The 25319-nt window shown below is 39.2% G+C and overlaps 1 protein-coding gene across 1 annotated transcript; it reads left to right on the top strand.

The window, feature by feature from the left end:
* The first annotated feature begins 5019 nt into the window (after nt 1–5019).
* On the top strand, nt 5020–13143 carry LOC132156742 (BSD domain-containing protein 1-like). Its single transcript, XM_059565737.1, has 11 exons — nt 5020–5113; nt 6374–6431; nt 6920–7036; nt 7202–7369; nt 7461–7515; nt 7598–7713; nt 7813–7881; nt 9464–9551; nt 9713–10123; nt 10264–10367; nt 11980–13143. Exons 1-11 carry the CDS (start codon nt 5103–5105, stop codon nt 12010–12012), a joined length of 1230 nt encoding a protein of 409 aa, XP_059421720.1. The 5' UTR covers nt 5020–5102; the 3' UTR covers nt 12013–13143.
* Nucleotides 13144–25319: the final 12176 nt, after the last annotated feature.

The following is a 25319-nucleotide window of genomic DNA, read 5'->3' as shown; positions in this document are numbered from 1 at the left end:
AAACTGTTGGAAATCTATAACATAATTCAAGAACAATTACTAAATATCTTCCAACCCACACAAATTCTAATAAAGCTTGTATAAACACGAAATAATGAGGCGCTAAAATAAAAATAAAAATGCCAGTTGCTCATCTGTTCTGAAATCATGTGTCAGTGTTTGAATGTGTCAGTGTGTTTCATGATATATATGAATATAAAATGAGTCCATATGTTTTCATCCAGCACCATTACTGCAATATTGCCCACACCATGTTTATGTTTTTACCATATGCTAACAAACACAGGCATCATTTCTGCCCTCTATAAAATGCTGCCTTTGGACTGAACCATCTGTACCGAGACTAGTTAATGTATGAAAAAGAAAAGCAGCCAGACCGCTCGGAGCCCGGGGCCTACTCTCACCCATCAATCAGAGAGAGAGAGACGCAAGCTGTCGCCAGGTTGGCGCGTCAGCATTGTGCAGCACACACAGGGGGGGGCCAGCACTTCTTTTCATGTTAGTGCAGGAAGATTTGTCACTGTCCAATAAAGCTGTGATCATATTCAGGCCGTCTTTACTGGGAGTCGTTTTCATGAGAGGATCTGACAGCTGTGCACACCATCATTTGTTAGCTGGAGGATCATTTGACTTTTACGGAACTTCTGATATGACCAATGGTTAGAAATGAAAGTGTGAAATATTGGGCACAATGGCATCAGAAATAAACCAGGACTCGGGGAAAAGTGACGAAATGCACTTACATTTGCATTTACATAAATTTTCATTCATCAAGGAGGCATAAAATTTTTCAAAAGTGGCATTTATAATGTTTCAAATAAATACTATTTTAAATAAATACAGTTCTTATAAAGAATCCTGAATAAAACGTATCATGGTTTCCATAAAAATATTAAGCAGCAATATTGATAATAGCAAGAGATGTTTCTTGAGCAGCAAATCAGCGTATTAGAATAATTTCTGAAGATCATGTGATACTGAAGACTGGAGTAATGAAGCTGAAAATTCAGCTTGACAGGAATAAGTTATATTTGAAAATAAATTCAAATAGAAAACAGTTATCGTAAATTGTAATGTGTATCAAATAGTCATTGGTGAGCAGAAGAGACTTCTTTCTCGAAATCGAGGGAACTAATTAGTAAATCGTGCACACAATTTATAAATCGAGAATGAAAAGAATGTTGTACATTCTAAACAAGTGCTATTCTGTATCCAACATCAGTTGCATGCCGTCATGCTGACCTCTGTATGGAATTTTGACTCATCATGCAGTTCAAGTTTACCCTGATGCACTAGACGTCAGTCACTATAGAAGTCAGGCAAGGCATTCCTTGAGAGGAATAACGCAGAAATATTTAATTAACATGTACAGTAATATTTTACTTTTATTTACATTTATTCATTTAAGCAGATGCTTTTATACCAAGCATCTTACAAAAGAGGAACAAAAGCATGCTTTTTCGGTAATACTTTTGAAACTGTGCATTTAAATGTTCATTAGTGGAAAGCTTGTGGATTTCCATTTTAACTGCATTAATATGCACACAATTTTAGTTTGTACAAACTGAGAGAACATTATTTTGTGTTTATCAACCTGCTTGCTGTTAGGAACACAGAACATTAAAGGTGCTCTCCTTTGAAATATCAACTATTTAATGTTAACTTTTAATGTTTTATCAAAGCAATACATCACTGAATGAGTGAATTTTGGGCTCTTTGCATAGTAAAATCACACAGCCTTGATAAGCACCTTTGCTTTAACACACCATGATACAACACTCTTAAAAAGAAATACATATAAACAGCCTTTCTCTTTAGGAGTGCAGTTTTAGTGTGAAGCAGACACTCTTAAAAACAAAGGATCCAAAAGGGTATTTTTTGCACTGATAGAAGCCATTTTTAGTCCCCCAAAGAACCTTTCAATGAATAGTTCTTAAAAGAACATTTTTCTCATGTTGTCCAACATTTTAAAATCTTAAGAGCCTTCTTTGGAATGGAAAGGTACCACGATTGTTAAAGGTTCTTCATAGAACCATCAATACAAATAAAGAACCTTTATTTTTTAGAAGTGTATTTCATAATAGTGCCAGTGCGCAAAATGCTGCAATCCAATGCGTTTTGTACTTGAAATCTTCATTTAATTTTGTGAAATCCTTTATACACACATGCACGCAGTTTGAGACTGTATTTCTCAAGAGCTAAATCAAGCGTGAAAAATACACATTTCTCCTCACAGGAATCCCGGGCCGACAACTGAAAGATCAGAGGAGAGATGAAGAGATGTGTCTCTTCTCCTCCTCTGCTCTCCTCCCTCTCTCTCTCACCCTAAATGGAGGAAGACAATAGTCCTCGCTCCGAGAACAAAGAGAGGGCCCAGGGTGCAGCCTGTAATACAGCCCCCTCTTTTTGTGGATTTTTCTCGATGTGGTAACCAGCCCGGTTGGCCTGCAGAGGGCCCTGACACACCAACAGCAACACAAAGGCCCTTAGCTCCTTATTTATGGGCCCATTGACAGCGCTAAAGAGCTCCTGTCAAGGGCCTGCTCGCAGTCAGCTGGTGAACGTCCCAGCGGGGGGAGGCAGCTGCCATCCTGCCTGGAGAAGAAGATCCCTCTGCGGGTCCCTGTGTCCCTGCGACCCCCCTGAGTCGGAGCCCCCCCTCCAGGTCCCAGGCACAGGTGGGTATGAAAAGCTGAACACATTGTGGGGATTACTGGGAGCTGTAGCCCGGCCTGCTGCACAGAGATAATTAGACACATTGACTTGTGCAAAGCTGGTGTTTCCTGATTGGGGGCAGATGATAATGGTCCATAGAGAGTTAACAGCATGGGATGTATCTGTATGTGAATGCTTGTTAGGGAAAGGTATATATATATTTTTTTTAATAGTCTCTTATGCCATGCACTGCAATGTTACTTTTTTACTGTCAAAATCCAAAATGGTAATATTGTGAAATATTATTGCAACTTAAATTAACTGTTTTATACCTTCATTTTTACAACAAGATTTTTTAAATGTCTTTGCATACCATATTTATCAAATAAATGTATTTCATTGTTTAAAAATACAGTAACAAGAGTAAACTTGTGAAATATTACTATAAATGTTATTAAATAATAATATATATATATTCTGATGTTTTTGAAAAAAGTCTCTTATGTTCTCAAAAGCCTCATGGAATATTTACTGTATTTTTGATAAAATAAAGCAGAAAATGCTGTTAAATTCTGAAATACCATTACAAGTTAAAATTACTTTTATATACACACACACACATTTTCTGTAATAATTGTAAAAATGTTTTTTTTTTTTGTATTTTGGTTAACACAGCTGCATGCAGTGTGCAACATTATTATTTTTACTGTATTTTTGATCAAATAAATGCATTTATTTGTTCACAACTACAGGAAATTTTTGAAATATTATTGCAATTTAAAACTAAAGTTTTTTTTAATTTGAATATATCTTTAAATGTAATTTCTGTAATGCAAAACTGAATTTAATTTTCAGCAACATTACTCCAGTGTTTCCATTACTCCACCATTGCCCCCCCCCCATGTATTAACTGTATTTGTTACTAAAATAGTAACAGACAAAGATTAAATCTGTCAGAGATTGAACCATTCAGCCAAGTGCTTACATGAAATTTCGTTCTTTTTTCTTGTATTTTTGTGCCTGATGATACTTCTGCAATCTGTTCTGAACCTGACATACAGTAGCGGATTCATCTAACGCCTTCTGCGGCCTCAGGTTCAGGCTGACAGAGTTAATTAGGGAACCAAAGGACCCAATTAGTGCGGTTGGGGAGCATTTGGGGGACATATTGTGTAACTCATGCACATATTGCTCAGGGAGGCTTTAATTAAGAGAGAGGCAGCGCTCACCCGATGGCAACGCTGACCCGGTGACATCCTGTTAAACCTCACTTCCTGTCAGCCGCTCTGTGCTCAGTGACAAGCAAAACACATCTGAGACAGGGGTCATACGTGTATATAATGTGAGGGGTCTGAGGCCTCAGGTGTGTAGCTAAGCACTCCCATTAGGACTCAATCCATATGGGCTATTCTGAATTCTAATGAGGTGATAAACTCATCGTGTCAGTTCCATCATGAGCAAATTCATTTCTTGATTATGTGTAACAAAGTGACGAGACAAACTCTCTCCCATGAGACTTTATGCCATTTATGTTTTTTTCCCCCAGTCCTCTAAAATATGAGACAGCTAACTAAGATCCTGATTTTGGCCAAATGATGCCCAAAATTCTAGTAGATTTTACATTTCAATATATTTTTCAAAAAGAGAAACAAAAGGAAAAACTGTTTAAAACTGTTATCCTTAAAATCTAGTCTGTTTTTCTCATCATCCTATTTATTTAAATAAATAATATAAAATATAATTAGTATACACACACACACACACACACACACACACACACACACACACACCATAATATACACTTTATACATTTATTTTAAGTTATAAAATTACATGAAATATAAAGTCAAATATTTGTCAGATAAAATATCTTTAAATCTTTAATATCTTTAAAATAGTTCTAAAGATGAGAAACATGCAAATAGTACTTTACAGCACTTATATAAATATTTGTTTATTTAGTCAGACATTTTCTATTCATTTTACAAGTATATAAATTAATCGTAATTATTCATAGTTCTTAAATTTCATGAACTATAAAGTAAAATACTTGACAAAATTATCTTTTCTTTTTCTAACACACATTTAATATAGGCTTACCATGTGTTTTTTTACAGAATTAATTTAATTCATAAATTAGTTTATTGTGTCAAGTGATTATCGCTTTTGTCGGCCCCTACAGGTCGTCAAGTGTAATGACAGGCATTTTCGCGTTTTCTCACAAACCTTGAGCCTTTGCGGTTGCCTTACCACGCAGTATAATTAGATTTTTTTTACTAACCAATTTATGCACATTTTCTCTTTTTAGTGCAAGTTATTGATTTATATAACTATTAAACTAATCAATAAATTATCCTCACTTTGTTTAACGCGGTGTTTATGAATATTATTTTGACGCCTTGGTGAGGTCAGAGTTCAGGCAATGCTGATGTCGTCATGCGCTGAAGATGGCAGACGGGTGAGTTTACAGCAAATATATGCTCACTTTGCACGATATAAATAACGTGTTGTCATTTAGCAACATTAATTTAACTCTAAAGAATGCGTATCCGCATTAAAGAGATGTTTGTGACCTTTTTAAATGATGAGTTTTATTGGAGGATGTGAAGGAGGAAGTCAGACGGGTTTGTTTACAAAAATATCACAGAGTCATGAACAAAAACATGCATGTTACAGCCATCGTTATTAGTTATAATATTCATTTAAACCCATCTAATATTACATAAACAGGGCATAGATCATTTATATCACATGTAAGGGCTAAAATGTCATGGTGAGATATTAAATGAAGGACTCATAAAGCTCGTGTGTCACAGAATGTTCCAGACTGCCATTGTTGACAGAGCTGGAGTGATCAGAGTATGATCTACTGATGATCGATTGATTATATGTCTCATTCACATGATGTACTTTTTAATATCTACATCAAATATGCCAGATATACAAAAAAAAAATATATATATTTTTTTAAGAATTATAGTCACGATGATATAACATTGTTTATTCTTGACAGTGTGTAAATAATCAAGTTGTAATTAATGAAGTTTAAGTGCTAGAGTTTTACCAGAGGATAGTTCTTTAAAAAGAGAACTGCTTCCTTAAATTACAACGCAGGCATTTTTTTTTTCCTGAAGTTATAGAGATCTAATGTACGACGGCGTTTTAGTGCCACGTTGAAAAAAAAGAGATAAAGAGAATAAAGTCGAAATGTTTCGAGAATAAAGTCGAAATGTTTCGAGAATAAAGTCGAAATGTTTCGAGAATAAAGTCGAAATGTTTCGAGAATAAAGTCGAAATGTTTCGAGAATAAAGTCGAAATGTTTCGAGAATAAAGTCGAAATGTTTCCAGAATAAAGTCGAAATGTTTCCAGAATAAAGTCGAAATGTTTCCAGAATAAAGTCGAAATATTAAGAGTATAAAGTCGAAATGTTTCGAGAATAAAGTCAAAATAATCTAAAATAATCACAAATGATACATATGGGTAACTTCTGTTATACAGATTCATTAGTATGACAGCCTTTTAGTGCCACGTTGAAAAAAATAATAATTCTAAGATTATGAGATTAAAGTCGTAATTGATCTCTTAATCTTAGAATTATTATTTTTTCAACGTGGCACTAAAAAGCTGTCGTACTAATGATACTGTATAACAGAAGTTACCCATATGTATCATTTGTGATGTTACTAAATGATTTGAATCACGTGTGATGGTCACAGGGAAGGAGGATGGTGGGGAGGCTGGCTGACACAGAGCTTCCAGGCCGTCAAAGACAAGGTGAGACAGATCCAGACCATAATCCAGATCAGATCCAATGTGGACGTATCGTACAATACATTTTAAATCATACATTTGATTTCTTGTGTAATATTTTGTACATAATTATTGTTGACACGTAATGTGTTCATTACCATTAATCAAATTTGGTTTCAGTCCTGCCTAAATTTGTATTAAAATGCATTTGTATGTGAATATATATATAAAAAAATGATGTATATATATATATATATATATATATATATATATATATATATATATATATATATAATTTTTTTTTTAATACAACATTAGTCTTTTTCATAAAATTAATTAATAGTTACATGAACATTTAATAATAATTTACGAAATGTATGTGCATGTTTGGTTTCAGATTTGGTATTTTTCATGCAAATATTTCATGTTTATTCAAATGAATATATTTTGAGTGCTCATGAAATGAATATTTATATGACTACTAATCATAAATTGATGGATTGTCTCAACAGTCAGCTGAGGCATATGAGTTTATCAAGCGTGACCTGACAGAATTCTCCAGCGTGGTCCAACATGACACGGCATGCTCCGTTGTTGCAACAGCGAGTGCCATTAAGAGCAAACTGGCAGTAAGGAAACAGTTTTACAACACACCAACAATGTTAATTCTTACCTTCTTACCTTGTTTAGTCTTCAGTGCTAAAGCTAGACATATCAAACCTTTAGTTCAGTATGTATATACAAACCCTAGCCACAAATGATAGTTTGTGTGCTATTTTGCTTTTTATTTTTAGGTTGAAAGTTCATCAGAGGCCACAGAAAAGGTGAAGAAGGGCATTTCGAATATTCTGGGTGTGATCACAGACACTTTGTCCCCTCCCCCAGACATGACCATCGACTGTGACGTCATCACGCTGGTAGCCACTCCGTCAGGCACAACAGAGGTGTACGACAGCTGCAAGGTCAGCCATATGGATTAAAGAAATAATAGGTTAAATACATGCATACATATTTACATGTATAATTAAATTCATATACTGCATTTCCTCTCAGGCTCGACTCTACAGTCTTCAAGCAGACCCTGCTACATACTGCAATGAGCCTGACGGTGTGTAAATGCTTCATGTTTTCTCTAGATCTCAAACACGGATGTTTTTTGAAGAGCATTCCATGTATTTTTCTCTTTCTAGGCCCTCCACAACAGTTCGATGCCTGGTTGTCCAGTTTCACACTGGAAGAGAGGAAAGCCGAGATCTCTGAACTGCTGGTCAACTGCCCCGCTTTAAGAGCTCTTTATACTAAAATGGTATGATGCAACCTTTAATGCACTTCCTTACTGACCACGATTCATCTGTGCATGTTATTCCACCTAATGAAAACATTAATTTGCCTGTGTTGACGTCAGGTGCCGGCAGCAGTGGCTCATTCAGAGTTCTGGCAGCGGTACTTCTATAAAGTGTTCCAGTTGGAGCAGGTACAGCAGATCTGTGTCTAATACTGACCCTTGAGTTGACATCAGGCTTATGAGCTTATCTGAACACACACAGCTCGGCTGCTCAAACAACATAATGACAGGAAACTTACCAGCACAGCACTTTCTTTTGTTGAGGTTTCGTATTTGTTCTAGGTGTGGTATCAAACACACATTCAGTTAGTTAAAGATTAAGATGAGAGCTCCATCTGCTGGTCATGTATGTACATGCAGTTGGTTTACTGGCTTTAGGTATTTGGCAGCTGTTCTGTTCACACCAAAATTCAGGAACAGTTCACACCAAAATTCAAATTTGCTGAATATTTAATCACCCTCAGGCCATCCAAGATGAAGATGAGTTTGTTTCTTGATCAGAACAAACTAAACTGCTGATAAAAACATCACAATAATCCACAAGTATTCCTCACCCCTCCAGTCCATCAGTTATCATCTTGTGAAGTGAAAAGGGTTTTTAACTAAATACCTCTGCTTCCGTCTAAAATATGTCCTCTATCCATAATATTGCTTTCTTCACTGAAAAAATCTTGTCTGAAACAGGAGAGAAATATACACAGATCAAGCACCATTTACAAATCTGTTCTGATGAACTAATAAACTCAAATGATGCCTGAGGGTGAGAAATGTTTAATCCATTTATTTATTTATTTTTTGGGAGAAACATTTGAGTTAGTCCCTTATTGTTAATACAATAATCAAAGGCCTCTTATATAGTTCCTGTTTATAGTTTTGTTATTCCAGATGTTTCCAGAACAGCATATTCTTTATTAAAAACAACAGTTGTTGAGAGAAAGAAAAAAAAAAAAAATATATATATATATATTGCAGTTTACACTTTTTTTCTATTATTATTATTTTAAGATTTTATTTTATTGCATATTTTAATTTAATTACATTAATTAACATCATTTTAAGTCACCTTGGAATTTTGCTAAGGCCCCTAATTGGTCTAAAAATGCATCTACTCATGCAGTGCGTTGATTATAGGATTTAATAATGTATTATAATAATACCCAGTGTATTAAACATTTCTTTCATAGTCAAATTACCACAATATTCAGTTTTAAAAATCCACCAAATCAATGCATTTTTAAAATCAAGTCAAATAATGTTCTGTTTGTGACTTTGGAGCAATATTGGGAACAGATTAAGTGTTAATAGTTCACCTAGAAATGAAAATTCTGTTATTTGCTCTATTTATTTTTAGACTTGCATTCTATTTATTTACTAACTGCTTGTTTTTCTAAAAAAAAAAAAAAGCTTGTAGCTTTTTTTTTTTTTTAGTTTTTATGCAATTAACAAAAGCAAAAGAGATATTTAACACTAGCTAGCTATATTCTTTTATATGTCATATGTCATTCTTAAACTTTCTGTAAATCACAAAAGCTGGTCAGTAAAACAGTTCTTGGTCTATATGTGCTAGTATGAGGATACCTATCAATATGGCTTTGGTTTTAATGAGTTGTCATTAATGTTTATTTGGTGGCCTTTTAAGGGATGTACAGCTATATTTATAAAATGGCACAGTACCTTGTACCTTATTAATCTAAAATGTGTGTGTTTCTAGGAGGAGGCCAGGAGAGTAGCACTGAAGCAGAGAGCAGAGCAGACGGATCATTCTGAGAGTCTTGGCTGGGAGGAAGAGGACGAAGAAGGTTTGGCTAAAATTAGCATAATTTTGGATTCTTAGTGAAAAGTGTCAAGCATACTAGCTAGTTTAACCTTGCTGTTTATTTGCCTTAAAAGACAGCTCACAAGGTTTTAGAACAGAGCTTTTGTGTTCCTTTAACACCATCTTTCTTCTCTCTTTCTCTAGGTGAGTTTCTCGGGGCCACGTCTTCCTCTCGCTTAGATTTCACGCCACCTGTCGAAGAGGCATGTGTCCCTTCATTAACAAGAGAGGCCACTCCTGAAAGCTCCTCACCCGCTCAAGTGGTGGTTTCCACCAGCAATGTAGCATCTGACGTCACTCCCTCCGCAAGCAGCGACACCATCAGTTTCTCCACCCAGATTGAGAATCATTCAGACTCCGTCACCATCAGAGTCACGCAGCCATCGCCCGCTGCAGACCAGGTCTCTCAGAAACTCTCAGAGGCCAGTCTACAGGAGTCATTCCCAGAGGAGCGACCCTCACAGACCGCCAGAGAGGACGTAGCTCAAGACCTCCGACTGTTTGAACTCAACTCAGACAGCGGCAAATCCACCCCCTCCAATAATGGCAAGAAAGGTGAAACTGTTTTTGAATAAAGATATCGATTAAAACAAACAAAAAAAAAACCTAACTTTTAAACTGTAGCACATAATTTGGTATGAATGAAGTATTGAATTCTGATGTTTTGTCTGCCCTGTCTGTTTGTGCACATGTAGGATCCAGTACAGATGTCAGTGAAGACTGGGAGAAGGATTTCGATCTGGATATGACAGAAGAAGAGGTTCAGATGGCTTTGTCTAAAATAGACGCTACAAAAGAGGTTTGTTCTTCACGACAGTTAATCATGTAAAAATGATGAAGCTCTTTACACCATGTTTAGAAATAATACTATTTTACTTCTTATTTTCTGAAGATTGGACAGTTACTAGACTGTGTTCTTTTCTTCATTTGGTAGATGTTTGTATCTAAGATAAAGAATTTGTTTCACTGAGTTTAGATGTCTTGTGCATGTTTGTCCATGGCCAGTTCAAAGTTCTTGTTTTAGGAGATTAGTTGATTGATGTGCGAGTAGGATCTTATAGTATGTTTTCTGTGGCTCATCAGGATGCTTTAGCATTTACAAGTCAAGTATTATGAACATTATGAACAAACTAGATTCAGCTATGAAGCAGTTCTACAGAAGACTATAGTGTTATTATTCAGCTTGATTTAGTTTGCAGTAAATGCTGCTCCATCTCTGCAAGCGCTGTGAGTCAGAGCTGCTTATAACATGATTAATAACAATAAAAGAAATGGTTTTATAAAAAAAATGCTACACAACTTATAAAATATCATGTTTTAATTGTTATTTTTTTTATTATTATAATTTTTCCACAATTGTATGTGCATGTTAAAAGTACCATTACGGTAGTAATAATGATCCTGAACTAAATGAAGATAAATGTCTTGGCATATGATGTGGTAACTGACCCATTTAGATAAGAGTAAATGGAGAGTCAGCGAAGCCTCATTTGATTGGCTACAAGAAGAAGGAGGACCCGCCTTCCCCCTCGCACTTGCAAAACTCAGTAGCTTAGAGAATCGTGCCAAAATTGTAAGAGGAAAGAAAGGCAGAGCTGTACATATTGGATTATTTCGGAAATTTTTCTGTTCCCTACACACACAACGAGTCATTTAGACATTTGCAACAGTTGTTTTTTTTTACACATACTGATTGGTTCTATGCAGTCGATCCATTTCGCAGTTCTTTAAACTGTTGTTTTCGCTTGCAAACCACTGTTCAAAGGCTTGCAGTGCTTTTGACCGTCTTTTGGCGAAATCAATGTGCCAAAAGTGTAAGCGTGAAAAAATGGATGTCAGACGAATGCAGATCATATTTATTTTGCGTTAGCATTAAGCTGCAGTTTCACATTACATGAATTACACTTACGAATAACAGTAAAATGGTGCAAATATTTTCTTATTGCGCTTGATACAAGATTTACACCTTTACAATGCTTCTCCTGCACATGCAAATTTAATTTAAACTTATGGTCTTATGTACACTTCCACAAATATTACCCTGTGCATGCAAATCTTTGACGTCATTTTACCTTCATAAAAAAAAATCACATTTTAAATCACAAACGCAATTTGAAAAAAAAAAAAATTTGAAATTAGATTTTTTTTGCCCATATCCTGTAGCCCTAGATGTTACTTCTTATTAAATGTTATTCAGAACCAAAGTTTCATTTAAAAAACTACAGTTTTACTTGTAATAGGTTTTTTATGTGGTCATAAGTTTGTCTGAAAACCTCCAAATGATTTTTGAGTGGTTTGATTATAAGACATTTCAGATTTTGTGCTGTCCATTTGTGATGTGATCACCCCGAGAGGAATGGCAATACCAGGTGCAGTAATACATTCCGTTTATTATTTTATTTCTTTACCAGTTGGAAGATGAGGACTGGGAGAACTGGGAGTGAGAATCTGGTGGAGGGAATTCTGGCCCGATATCGACGTTGCTGTCCCCAAAGTGAACCATGCTTAATATATATAGAAAACTCCTAGTCTGCGGCCACACCTGCTCATTCATCCAGTCCAGTGAGCGGGTCACCTCCTGCAAATGAAATTTACTCTCTAGCTAAACACATGTCCACCAAGCAGTGATGTGAAGTGTGATGAGGTGATCCGGTCTCACTCTGGCTGTCCTAAAAAATGACCTGCGGTGAAACACGAAGACTGAGCAGAGAAAGCACGTATCAGTTAATGAGGAGAGGTCATCACGCAATGCCATTTGTAACTACCGTATGTACATTAATGTTATTCTTCTTTGGAGATTTCAGTGGGAGAAAGCAAATTAACTGCCGGGGCTCCTGATTAGCTGTAATCTATTAAATTGTTCATCATTCTTCTAGGATTAGAAAATAATCCTTCACATGAAAAATATATGTAAGTTATGTTTCTTTCTTTTTTTGGCATAGAGGCTTCTTTTTTCATTTAGTTTCTCTTGAAATGCTAACAAGTTATTCTGGTATTGAGAATGGAGATGGAGAGATGCTTTGTTTATTCTGCTGATGCTCCATGGCCTTGTTCAGTGTTGTGTGGAATGAAAAAATGTCATGCAAAAATTACAAAAAAAAGTACTTTCACTAAATGCACCTGTTGTTCCTGTGCTGTCCACTTTATTTCCCTGTCCTTGTCTTCATCTTCTCATAGACTGAAATTGTAATTGTGATAGATCGTTGCTTAGCATTTCATCCAGATGATCATGGGTCACTTGGCTTACTCTCTGTAATATAAAGACCATTTGAGTTCCCATTTATTTGACACTTAAATAACACTTTGTAACAGTATAGTATTAAACTGCAGGCCTATATTTCGGGCGTTTTTTTAAGGTAAGGATCATCTTTTGGTGAATACAGCCTCCAGATTGACTCATATCATCTAACTCTCTTGCATGCTGCATCTCTACAGTCTCTAGACCTTTACTTTGATCATAATCATATAGACATATTTAAAGAAAATGGGTCTCAAGCTGTCAATACTTTTTACAGTTATATTGTCCTCTATTTTTTCAATGCACATCACCATTAAAAGCAATATCATGCAAATCAGTGATTTGTTTGAATAGCCTTTTTTCTTTTTGGTAATTTAAAACCACAATATTGTGCCATATTGTACATCACTTTTATGCTACCTGTAATTAATTATATATATATATATATATATATATTTCTTTGTTTAATGTGACATGTATTTTAAACTGTGCAAGAAGCATTCAGAATTAGGTTTAATTTTTCGGCAGTACTGTACTGTTTAATGTTTAAACATTGTCACAATTAAAAATTTTCACGGACAAAATGCAGTGATTTCAATAGAATTCACCTCGCAGATTTCGCAACGGGTCACTCGAATTCATTTAGCAACAGAAAGTGACTAGAAGAACAATAAAAACATATATATATATATATATATAGATAGATGGATAGATAGATATACACCGGTATATTTATTCTAAATCTAATTCCTAACGCTTATTACTATTCATAAGGCTGGGTTTGCCTCGCAGAAACATCTTAAAGCATGCATAATTAAAACATAAGCCTAATTTATTTTAGTTGCTTTAATCAATGCAGCAGACATTGGCTGCAATACGTTTTTATGAGAGTAGCAGCTGCTTTTGGGGACAGCAGATGGCAGACTTGACCAAAACCTGTGGTTGAAGCGAAGAAGGTACTGTACAGTTGCACCCCCAACCCCCCCAAAAGTTATATTAATATTTCACCCTTTGTATTAAGTTATTGCTTGGTGCTTTGTTGATACGTTTAATTTCAGCTCATTTTCTCAGTTTAAAGCTTACTAATGTGAGTGAGGAGTGTTTTTTTTTTTTTTTTGCATACTTCTTGCTAACGGCAGTGTTTGGGACTGTGTTTTTATTGCTTACTGTTTTCTTCATATGCTGTTTTCTTTATACATTTAAAAGTAGTGTATGGCACAGTACTAAACTTAAAAACAGTGCTACACTGTTGTCTCAAGGCCTCGCTAAGGTGAATGTTTAATTCAGTGATTGGTGTGCAGTCATCTCAGAAATGGTTATTTTGCATTTTTTATCTAATTTCATGTAATGATTGTGTCTGAAAAGCCTTGAGAAAAAAAGTAATGAAAAAAAAGATAGCCATTGAATAGCTGTTGACTACTACTCGACATATATCTCAATTATACCACGCAAGTTCTGGGACAGGCTGTGTTTAAAAGTTAATGAGAAAACATATCTTAACATAAAAGTTCACCATGAAATTGCAGATGAAGTACATCCTTTGTCATCTGGTTAGATATTGATTATTAATACCTAAAACCCCTTTATCTAAACACATTTTTTTAAACACATTTGGTGTAGTTCTGAACCAAATCTTCCTTCAGAAATGTAGGATGTGGTCAATTTTAGCCATTATAGTGTGCATGATTGTGACGAGTGGGGCGGGGCCGAGGGACATGGGAGCGAGGCCGGGGGAGTGATTGGAGATGAACTACACCTGTTCGTCCCACCGGTCTCGAGGCCCATGGAGGAGATGGAAGGATATAAAACTGGAGCGACGACAGTGAAGGACGAGAGAGGACCAGGCCTGGGCTTTTAGTTGTGTTTTGGTTTTTATTTTATGCGCACCAGTCGTCCGTGAGGGGCTGGTGCGCTGTTTTGTGTTTATTTTGTTATTAAAATGTTTTTGATTGTCCGCCGGTTCCCGCCTCCTTCTTCCGGAAGATTATGAAGGTTGATCATTACAGTGGTGCCGAAACCCGGAAGAAGGAGGCGGGAACCGGCGGACAATCAAAAACATTTTAATAACAAAATAAACACAAAACAGCGCACCAGCCCCTCACGGACGACTGGTGCGCATAAAATAAAAACCAAAACACAACTAAAAGCCCAGGCCTGGTCCTCTCTCGTCCTTCACTGTCGTCGCTCCAGTTTTATATCCTTCCATCTCCTCCATGGGCCTCGAGACCGGTGGGACGAACAGGTGTAGTTCATCTCCAATCACTCCCCCGGCCTCGCTCCCATGTCCCTCGGCCCCGCCCCACTCGTCACAATGATCTGCACTTAGTAGTAGACCATCCAACTACATTTGGAATACTTATTTCAGCATCCTATAGGATACACAAATACTAATTTCAAATACTATTTAGGGCAGGTGGTATGTGAGATGTGAAACAGCATAATTCTAGTTGAATGCATTGCATTGTGGGATACTGTTCTGAGCAATGTGTTATGTTGTATACTGCACATTTTAGCTAATGGTACTGTATGTGCAAAAACATAAAGGTGGTTAAATAATTACGTGAAAGAAAATACCAATCATAATTTAGTTTGCAAATATTACATTGACATCATTCCTATGAGTTATATTTTGAAAGTTTGAAAAGTCCATGAATGTTAGTCAAAAGGGAAAAAAATTTAATATATGAATATAGACTGCTGAATAGAAGTTGTTCAAGTTGAATTAACTGCACAACAAACCCTAATCATAATTCTTAGGAACATCAAAAAGCCTTTCAGGATCTAGAAATGTGTATGTGTTTAGAGAAAGCGTGCTTTAGTATTTGAGCAGTAGTGAGTTGGAAAGATTTTGAAAAAAGAGAAACAGGATGAGTCGTGGTGGCTCATTATTCCATTCCTATACGTTTAACCAAGCCCATTAAAAATAATGAGATTCTTAATGAACTCTTCTCATCACTCCTTAACTTTCTTGGCAGTCTAAAACCCTTTCAGTTAATTCAGCCGTCTTCAGCCTTGAAACTTGAAGAGTGCTTCACTGTTTTACACACACACACACCTGATCGCTCTTCAGTTTCTGAGCTTTGAACAGCAGGTTTGTGAAGTATTTCTGTCTGAATGCCGGTGATGTTGGCCGGTTTTTGTTCTTTTCAATATTCACTGGGGTTATCAGAGTTTAGAGGGACAATGACATATAAGTGGCAAGAACTTTGGCTCTTTCTCTGTATTTTTACATTACTTCACATTCCATTGTCATACTCGCATGTAAATAGCATAAAGCAGTCCTACCTGAAATGTATCAACTGTAGTATAAAGTGTACAATATTGAGTTGAATATGTTTAAATTTATGCATTTAGCAGTTGCTTGTATTCAAAGAGACTTAAAGGGTTTCACATAATCTCATGTTAATCTTGAATACCTATAGAGTAGTACTGCATCCTTCATATCTCCAAAAAGCATTTCGTTTTATCATATTTATAAAAGAAAAATACAGCTTTCCGATTCTCTCTGGAAAAAAGCTGAGCTCCTGGAGGCGTGCTGTCATTCAAATAAACAGAACACACAAACGCACTTGATACACTCCGTTACTGCCCCGGAAAAACAAACTGCATCCACTGTTAATGTAACGCTCGGTTCTTGGGGAAGCTGAACACGGTAAACTCTCCCTCACATCCAAAAACACACTTATTTGGAGACATTCTCGAACAAATCCTATGCAGCGCTGCCGACGATTTCCCGATGAAGTGTTGATGTGCGCGGTCTTGTTCTCCTCTGGTCAATGTGTGTGCGTGGGCACGCTTTTCCGAGAGAAATGCTCATATAAGGACTTCCGTTCTCGTCTACGTCATTAGATCCACAATCGAAAAAAAACAGCCGAAACTTGTACCAACCCAGAAGTAAGATTTTTTTTGTCATTCGTCCAAATTATTTTTTTTAACTTTGGCCATGTTTAGCATGAGAATCCATCTCTTTAACACTGTGAACAACTCTGAATACACGAAACACCATTGTAGCCCCCCCAACCCCCCAACCCCCCCCCCCCCCCCTTAAGGAATAAAAGAGGAACAAAAGCAAACTGTCAAAGAGCCAACAATATTTGGATAATAAATTGTCCATTTTTGATTAAATGTAACATACATATAACCACTTTTCATTATTGAATGATGTAAAAGTATACATCCATCCATCCATCCATCTTCTACCGCTTATCCGGGGCCGGGTCGCGGGGGCAGCAGTCTAAGCAGAGAACCCCAGACTTCCCTCTCCCTAGACACTTCCTCCAGCTCTTCTGGGGGGACACCGAGGCGTTCCCAGGCCAGCCGGGAGACATAGTCTCTCCAGCGTGTCCTAGGTCTCCCCCGGGGTCTCCTCCCAGTGGGATGTGCCCGGAACACCTTCCCGGGAAGGCGTCCAGGAGGCATCCGGAACAGATGCCCGAGCCACCTCAGCTGACCCCTCTCGATGTGGAGGAGCAGCGGCTCTACTCTGAGCTCCTCCCGGGTGACTGAGCTTCTCACCCTATCTCTAAGGGATCGCCCAGCCACCCTGCGGAGAAAGCACATTTCGGCCGCCTGTATCCGGGATCTTGTCCTTTCGGTCATGACCCAAAGCTCATGACCATAGGTGAGAGTAGGAACGTAGATTGACCGGTAAATCGAGAGCTTCGCCTTGCGGCTCAGCTCTTTCTTCACCACGACAGACCGGTACATCGACCGCATTACTGCAGAAGCTGCACCGATCCGTCTGTCAATCTCCCGTTCCATCCTTCCCTCACTCGTGAACAAGACCCCAAGATACTTAAACTCCTCCACTTGAGGCAGGAACTCTCCACCAACCTGAAGTGGGCAAGCCACCCTTTTCCGACTGAGGACCATGGCCTCGGATTTGGAGGTGCTGATTCTCATCCCAGCCGCTTCACACTCGGCTGCAAACCGTCCCAGTGCATGCTGAAGGTCCTGGCCTGATGAGGCCAACACGACAACATCATCCGCAAAGAGCAGAGACGAAATCGTGTTGTCACCAAACCTGACCCCCTCCGGCCCCTGGCTGCGCCTAGAAATTCTGTCCATAAAAATCATGAACAGAACCGGCGACAAAGGGCAGCCCTGCCGGAGTCCAACACGCACCGGGAACAAGTCTGACTTACAGCTGGCAATACGAACCAAGCTCCTGCTCCGTTCGTACAGGGACCGGATAGCCCTTATCAAAGGGCCCCGGACCCCATACTCCCGGAGAACCCTCCACAGGCCGCCGCGAGGGACACAGTCGAATGCCTTCTCCAAATCCACAAAGCACATGTGGACTGGTTGGGCATACTCCCATGAACCCTCCAGCACCCTGTAGAGGGTATAGAGCTGGTCCAGTGTTCCACGGCCTGGACGAAAACCACACTGTTCCTCCTGAATCCGAGGTTCTACTATCGGCCGGATTCTCCTCTCCAGTACCCTGGCATAGACTTTCCCAGGGAGGCTGAGAAGTGTGATCCCCCTGTAGTTGGAACACACCCTCCGGTCCCCCTTCTTAAAAAGAGGGACCACCACCCCGGTCTGCCATCCCAGAGGCACCGTCCCCGACTGCCACGCGATGCTGCAGAGGCGTGTCAGCCAAGACAGCCCCACAACATCCAGAGACTTGAGGTACTCAGGGCGGATCTCATCCACCCCCGGTGCCTTGCCACCGAGGAGTTTCTTGACTACCTCGGTGACTTCAGCTTGGGTTATGGACGAGTCCACATCTGAGCCCTCAGCCTCTGCTTCCTCAATGGAAGACGTGACAGCGGGATTGAGGAGATCCTCGAAGTATTCCTTCCACCGTCCAACGACATCCCCAGTTGAGGTCAACAGCTCCCCACCTCTACTGTAAACAGCGTTGGTAGGGCACTGCTTCCCTCTCCTGAGGCGCCGGACGGTTTGCCAGAATCTCTTCGAGGCTGACCGATAGTCCTTCTCCATGGCCTCACCGAACTCCTCCCAGGCCCGAGTTTTTGCCTCCACAACCACCCGGGCTGTAGTCCGCTTGGCCTGCCGGTACCTGTCAGCTGCCTCTGGAGTCCCACAAGCCAACCAGGCCCGATAGGACTCCTTCTTCAGCTTGACGGCATCCCTTACTTCCGGTGTCCACCACCGGGTTCGGGGATTGCCGCCTCGACAGGCACCGGAAACCTTACGGCCACAGCTCCGAGCGGCCGCTTCGACAATGGAGGTGGAGAACATGGTCCACTCGGACTCAATATCTCCAGCCTCCCTCGGGATCCGGTCGAAGCTCTGCCGGAGGTGGGAGTTGAAGATCTCTCTGACAGGAGACTCGGCCAAACGTTCCCAGCAGACCCTCACAGTACGTTTGGGTCTGCCGAGTCTGTCCAGCTTCCTCCCTCGCCATCGGATCCAACTCACCACCAGGTGGTGATCGGTTGACAGCTCCGCCCCTCTCTTCACCCGAGTGTCCAAGACATACGGCCGGAGGTCGGATGAAACGACCACAAAGTCAATCATCGACCTACGGCCTAGGGTGTCCTGGTGCCACGTGTACTGATGGACACCCTTATGCTTGAACATGGTGTTCGTTATGGACAAGCTGTAACTAGCACAGAAGTCCAATAACTGAACACCGCTCGGGTTCAGATCAGGGGGGCCGTTCCTCCCAATCACGCCCCTCCAGGTGTCACTGTCGTTGCCCACGTGGGCGTTGAAGTCCCCCAGTAAAACGACGGAGTCCCCAGTCGAAGCACTTTCCAGCACCCCTCCCAGAGACTCCAAGAAGGCTGGGTACTCTGCATTGCCGTTCGGCCCGTAGGCACAAACGACAGTGAGAGACCTATCCCCGACCCGAAGGCGCAGGGAAGCGACCCTCTCGTTCACCGGGGTAAACTCCAACACATGGCAGCTGAGCTGGGGGGCTATAAGCAAACCCACACCAGCCCGCCGCCTCTCACCTTGGGCAACTCCAGAGTGGTGAAGAGTCCATCCTCTCTCGAGGAGTGTGGTACCAGAGCCCAAGCTGTGCGTAGAGGTGAGTCCGACTATCGCTAGTCGGAACCTCTCTACCTCACGCACAATCTCGGGCTCCTTCCCCGCCAGTGAGGTGACGTTCCACGTCCCTAGAGCTAGTTTCCGTGTCCAGGGATCGGGCTGTCGAGGCCCCCGCCTTCGACTGCCACCCGATTGTCTAAGCACCGGCCCCTTACGGTCCCTCCTGTAGGTGGTGAGCCCACGGGAAGGCGGCCCCACGTCGCTCCTTCGGGCTGAGCCCGGCCGGACCCCGTGGGGGGAGGCCCGGCCACCAGGCGCTCGCATACGAGCCCCAACCCCGGGCCTGGCTCCAGGGTGGGGCCCCGGCTGCGCCATACCGGGCGACGTCACGGTTCTTTGATTGTTCCTTCTCATAAGGGGTTTTGAACCGCTCTTAGTCTGACCCGTCGCCTAGGACCTGTTTGCCTTGGGAGACCCTACCAGGGGCATATAGTATACATACAAACCATATATATATATATATATATATATTGACTGTTTTGAAGCCTGTTTCTTCCGTATTACAAAAACAAAAAGACAAAAAAAGAAAGAAAGAAAGAAATTTTTTGTACTGTTAATTATTGGATAAAGTCAAAATGTCAAAAAGTCTATGAGATAGTACATCATAATTTTAGTGTATGGTAAAAAGTAATAATTATGACAAAAATAAATAAAAATAATTATAAGTCTGACAAATTTTGCTTGTCCAAATCATTTGGTAAACCATTATTATTAATTATGACTTAATTGGCAAGTCTTTATCTCAAAATTGTGACTTTTATCTCACAAGTTTGACTTTTTATTTAAAAAAAAATATGGTGAGAAACACATACAATATTGAAAAGTATTCATATATAATGTTACGTTTAATAATATTTACAATCCAAACGTTGTTGCTTATATTATTCTCTGTGAATAAAACATGTAATGCTGCCTGAATTTGGCCTAAAGAAGGTATATTAGATAGCAAGATAATTAGCCATTGTGAGATCTAAAATCTGCCGAAAGAGACTTTAATATAGCCCAGTAACATTTAGTATTTAACAAATTTAGAAAGCTGACTTTGGTATAATGGTTTGCGTCTGCTGTAGTAATTCAGATCTGACCACACTGGCACACACTGGTCTACATCACTTAGGTTGGCATCTCATTTGGGTTTGCAGTGCTACAGTTGGCATAGTTTGTATTTAATTTACCTGCCATGCCTTTGCCAGTGTTTGCTTTAGGTCTAATCATTGCGAGGTAGACGACGTGGCAGAGATCTGTGTTTGTTTGGCTTGGCAGCACTGAGGGTAAATCTCTAGAGCTCAAGGAGGACAGCCTGTGATTTTCTCCATTGGTTTTGGCATCACTCTTATGTAATGTTGTCTTTATGTTTTAAGCTCCTGTTGCCGTGAAGATGTCAAATTTACCTTTTACAACTTTGGTTTGAAATCTCATGTGGCAACCCTCGAGCAGCCCGTGTTATTCTTTCAAGTTTTAAAGTTCATATTTCTTCTCTTCTTTTTTATATAGGGTTCCCATTAAAATATACTAGGTAATATCCTAATATGTCTGCTGTAAAATATTTCATTGGCTAGAAAATGACCCTTCAACATTTTTTTGCAAGCGATCAGTTGCTCTTGTAAATGCAATCACTATAAAATGATTTTTTTAATATCTTTATCCAGTAATCACAAACGAAGTGTGGGAACCCTGGTTTTAGCTCACTGCTTCAGTTGCTAACTAGTGTGGTCTCCCTCCAGGTGGTCCATGTTCTATTATTTAGAGAGAAAAAAGAAGAAAAAAGCTCCAAACTGGGAGGCACACTATCAGGATAAGACTGGGAGGATGGTTACCATAGAAACAATGCTGTCATCTGTATTCCTGAGGCAGACTGTAGAATTGAGCCGCGTCCTTCATTTCTCTGCTCTGTCAGGAATGGATAGTGTTACAGGATTTTTATTGACAAGACTGTTGCTATATTGATGCTGTTTTTATTGCCACCTGTTTGGGTGCAAGATTTCCTAACAAAATCGAGCTGTACATGTAACTTGTGGTGACAGAATCCAGTTAAAGCCAGCTTCTGATGCTTTCTAGCTGGTCCATGGCTGTAACTTCTGATTATTAGTAATATTGGTAAATGAGAGCTAGATTAATTTCTATTTTTTTTATACTATGTCTTATGTTTGAATGGTTGTTATTATTATTATTATTTTTATTTGTTATTATTTTGAACAGCAACAAACCATCTACCATGTAACAAAAATCTATATTAAACATTGACTTTTTGTTTTTTTAGCCTGCTAGTTTGCTTTTCTTTATGGAAAAATGTTAGTATGAGCATGTTGTTGTATTTTCTACCTCACTGAGCTTGCTGCAAAATTATGAAAGCAAATGTATGAAATATTGGTCACACACACACACACACACACACACACACACACACACACACACACACACACACACACACACACACACACACACACATATAAATATATCATTTTAAAATTATTTTATAGATAATGTTTTGTTAAATATAATATAAATATATATAATATATTAAGTAATCATTTTGACATAAAAGTCATTTATATGATGAAAAAGTCATAATTATACGATAAAAACATTATGAGGTCATTCTAATATAATTATGATCAATTATTATGACTTAATTTTAAGTTCAAGTTCTCTTCAGCCACGACGTGCGTTTCTCTTACAGATCTTACAGATCAATATTTGACAAATTAATAAAAAAACATTAGAAATGTATATCGAAGATATTTCTAAATGCCACACAGAGCGGTAAGAATGTTTTTCTCTCAAATCTACATGTATTTTATTAATTAAAAATTCTTCAATAGTTCGTCATGCACTGGTGTTCTTATAGCTCTGTCTGGACTTTTTACTTGTCTTGTTACTTAGAAGGACTATTGATAGATCGCAGATCTTTTATTAGTGCCAGATTGGTGTAATTCTCACAATATCTCTTTTTTTTCTCATCCATAAGCATGAATGGGGGCATAGGAATGCTGCCAGCAGCGATGGAACCATGCTTGCCACTGAGGAATCCTGGGAATGTTTCCTCTAATCAGCCAAAAATGGCATACAAAGAGTCTCTTTTCCTCTCCTCTTAAGCCCTGAAGGCAGAGACACAATTTTCAGAGATTTTGTGGGTATTGTGTGTGTCCCAAGTGCTCTGAAAGATGAGAATGAGTTTGGGAAGTTTAAGCTGTTTTGAAACACTCAGAGATGGAGTTTATCCTCAAAGCTACACCGATCAGAGAATTCAGTCTACTGGAAAACAGTTCATTAGTAAGCTGTTTCACCCTCAAAAATAGTACTTAATTATTGCAAATATTAAGTTCTGCTTGATCCACTATAATGTGTTTACACTGGGATCAATATGTGTCTACACCAGCTTTCTAACAAGCTTTAAAAGCATAGTTCACCCAAAATTTCAACTTTGTCATATACTCACCTATGTTGAGTATATGACATTATTTTATTAAGCATTTTTAAATCGGCAGACGACAAAACTGCTGTGCTTATTTATAATAAACAAAACCTTTTCAGACCTAAATGTATCTTTAGAGCTCATCGGCATAAATGCATGATTGATTCTCAGAACGACCGGCCAATCAGGGTAGCTTTCTAACAGTTTATTATCTCAAATAATCAGACTGAAAAATCACAGACAATGCCTTATGATTAAGCCTCATAAAGACTGATTCTTGTGAGAACACAATAGAGCCGAGACCACACACACATCCGTCTGCGTCTGTATGTCCTCAGGGAATGTCAGCCCCTGTGTCATGGCCCTCGTTTATCTGCTCTATCACTCTGAGAGCCAGAGAGAAAGAGTCTAAGATAATGAAACCATGTCTCTGAATATGATGGATGATCAGAAGAAATGTGAAATCTTAGCATGCTCTGCACGTTCTCTCTTTTTTTCATCCGCCAGATAAACCACAGTTAGGAGACAAGAAACAAATGAAAGAGCTAAAGGAAGGAAACAAGATACTTCTACAATGATTTTTACTTTTTTAATGCATGTTCCTCAACTTCTCCATAACCCTCAGTAACAATTTAGATTAATTTTCCCTCAATAAACTCCTAATTTGCTGCTTGTTTGTAGTAAGTAAGGTAGTTGTTGTGGTAGTTGTGTTTAGTTACTGGTTAGGGTTAAAGAACCTAGAGTATGGTCATGCATTGATATGTGCTATATACACTCACCTAAAGGATTATTAGGAACACCATACTAATAATGTGTTTGACCCCCTTTCACCTTCAGAAGTGCCTTAATTCTACGTGGCATTGATTCAACAAGGTGCTGAAAGCATTCTTTAGAAATGTTGGCCCATATTGATAGGAAAGCATCTTGCAGTTGATGGAGATTTGTGGGATGCACATCCAGGGCACGAAGCTCCTGTTCCACCACATCCCAAAGATGCTCTATTGGGTTGAGATCTGGTGACTGTGGGGGCCATTTTAGTACAGTGAACTCATTGTCATGTTCAAGAAACCAATTTGAAATGATTCGAGCTTTGTGACATGGTGCATTATCGTGCTGGAAGTAGCCATCAGAGGATGGGTACATGGTGGTCATAAAGGGATGGACATGGTCAGAAACAATGCTCAGGTAGGCCATGGCATTTAAACGATGCCCAATTGGCACTAAGGGGCCTAAAGTGTGCCAAGAAAACATCCCCCACACCATTACACCACCACCACCACCAGCCTGTACAGTGGTAACAAGGCATGATGGATCCATGTTCTCATTCTGTTTACGCCAAATTCTGACTGAATGTCTCAACAGACATCGAGCCTCATCAGACCAGGCAACATTTTTCCAGTCTTCAACTGTCCAATTTTGGTGAGCTCGTGCAAATTGTAGCCTCTTTTTCCTATTTGTAGTGGAGATGAGTGGTACCCGGTGGGGTCTTCTGCTGTTGTAGCCCTTCTGCCTCAAGGTTGTGCGTGTTGTGGCTTCACAAATGCTTTGCTGCATACCTCGGTTGTAACGAGTGGTTATTTCAGTCAAAGTTGCTCTTTTATCAGCTTGAATCAGCCGGCCCATTCTCCTCTGACCTCTAGCATCAACAAGGCATTTTCGCCCACAGGACTGCCGCATACTGGATGTTTTTCCCTTTTCACACCATTCTTTGTAAACCCTAGAAATGGTTGTGCGTGAAAATCCCAGTAACTGAGCAGATTGTGAAATACTCAGACCGGCCCGTCTGGCACCAACTCCATGCCACGCTCAAAATTGATTAAATCACCTTTCTTTCCCATTCTGACATTCAGTTTGGAGTTCAGGAGATTGTCTTGACCCGGACCACACCCCTAAATGCATTGAAGCAACTGCCATGTGATTGGTTGATTAGATAATTGCATTAATGAGAAATTGAACAGGTGTTCTTAATAATCCTTTAGGTGAGTGTAAGTACTAATAAATAGTCAATATGCTAGTAATGTGCATGCTAATAAACAAGTAATTAATAGTGAATAGTGTTACCTAATCCTCTA

Source organism: Carassius carassius, chromosome 14, assembly GCF_963082965.1.
Source record: "Carassius carassius chromosome 14, fCarCar2.1, whole genome shotgun sequence".
NCBI classification, from domain to species: Eukaryota; Metazoa; Chordata; class Actinopteri; order Cypriniformes; family Cyprinidae; genus Carassius; species Carassius carassius.
This window is presented reverse-complemented; position numbering and strand designations above follow the sequence as displayed.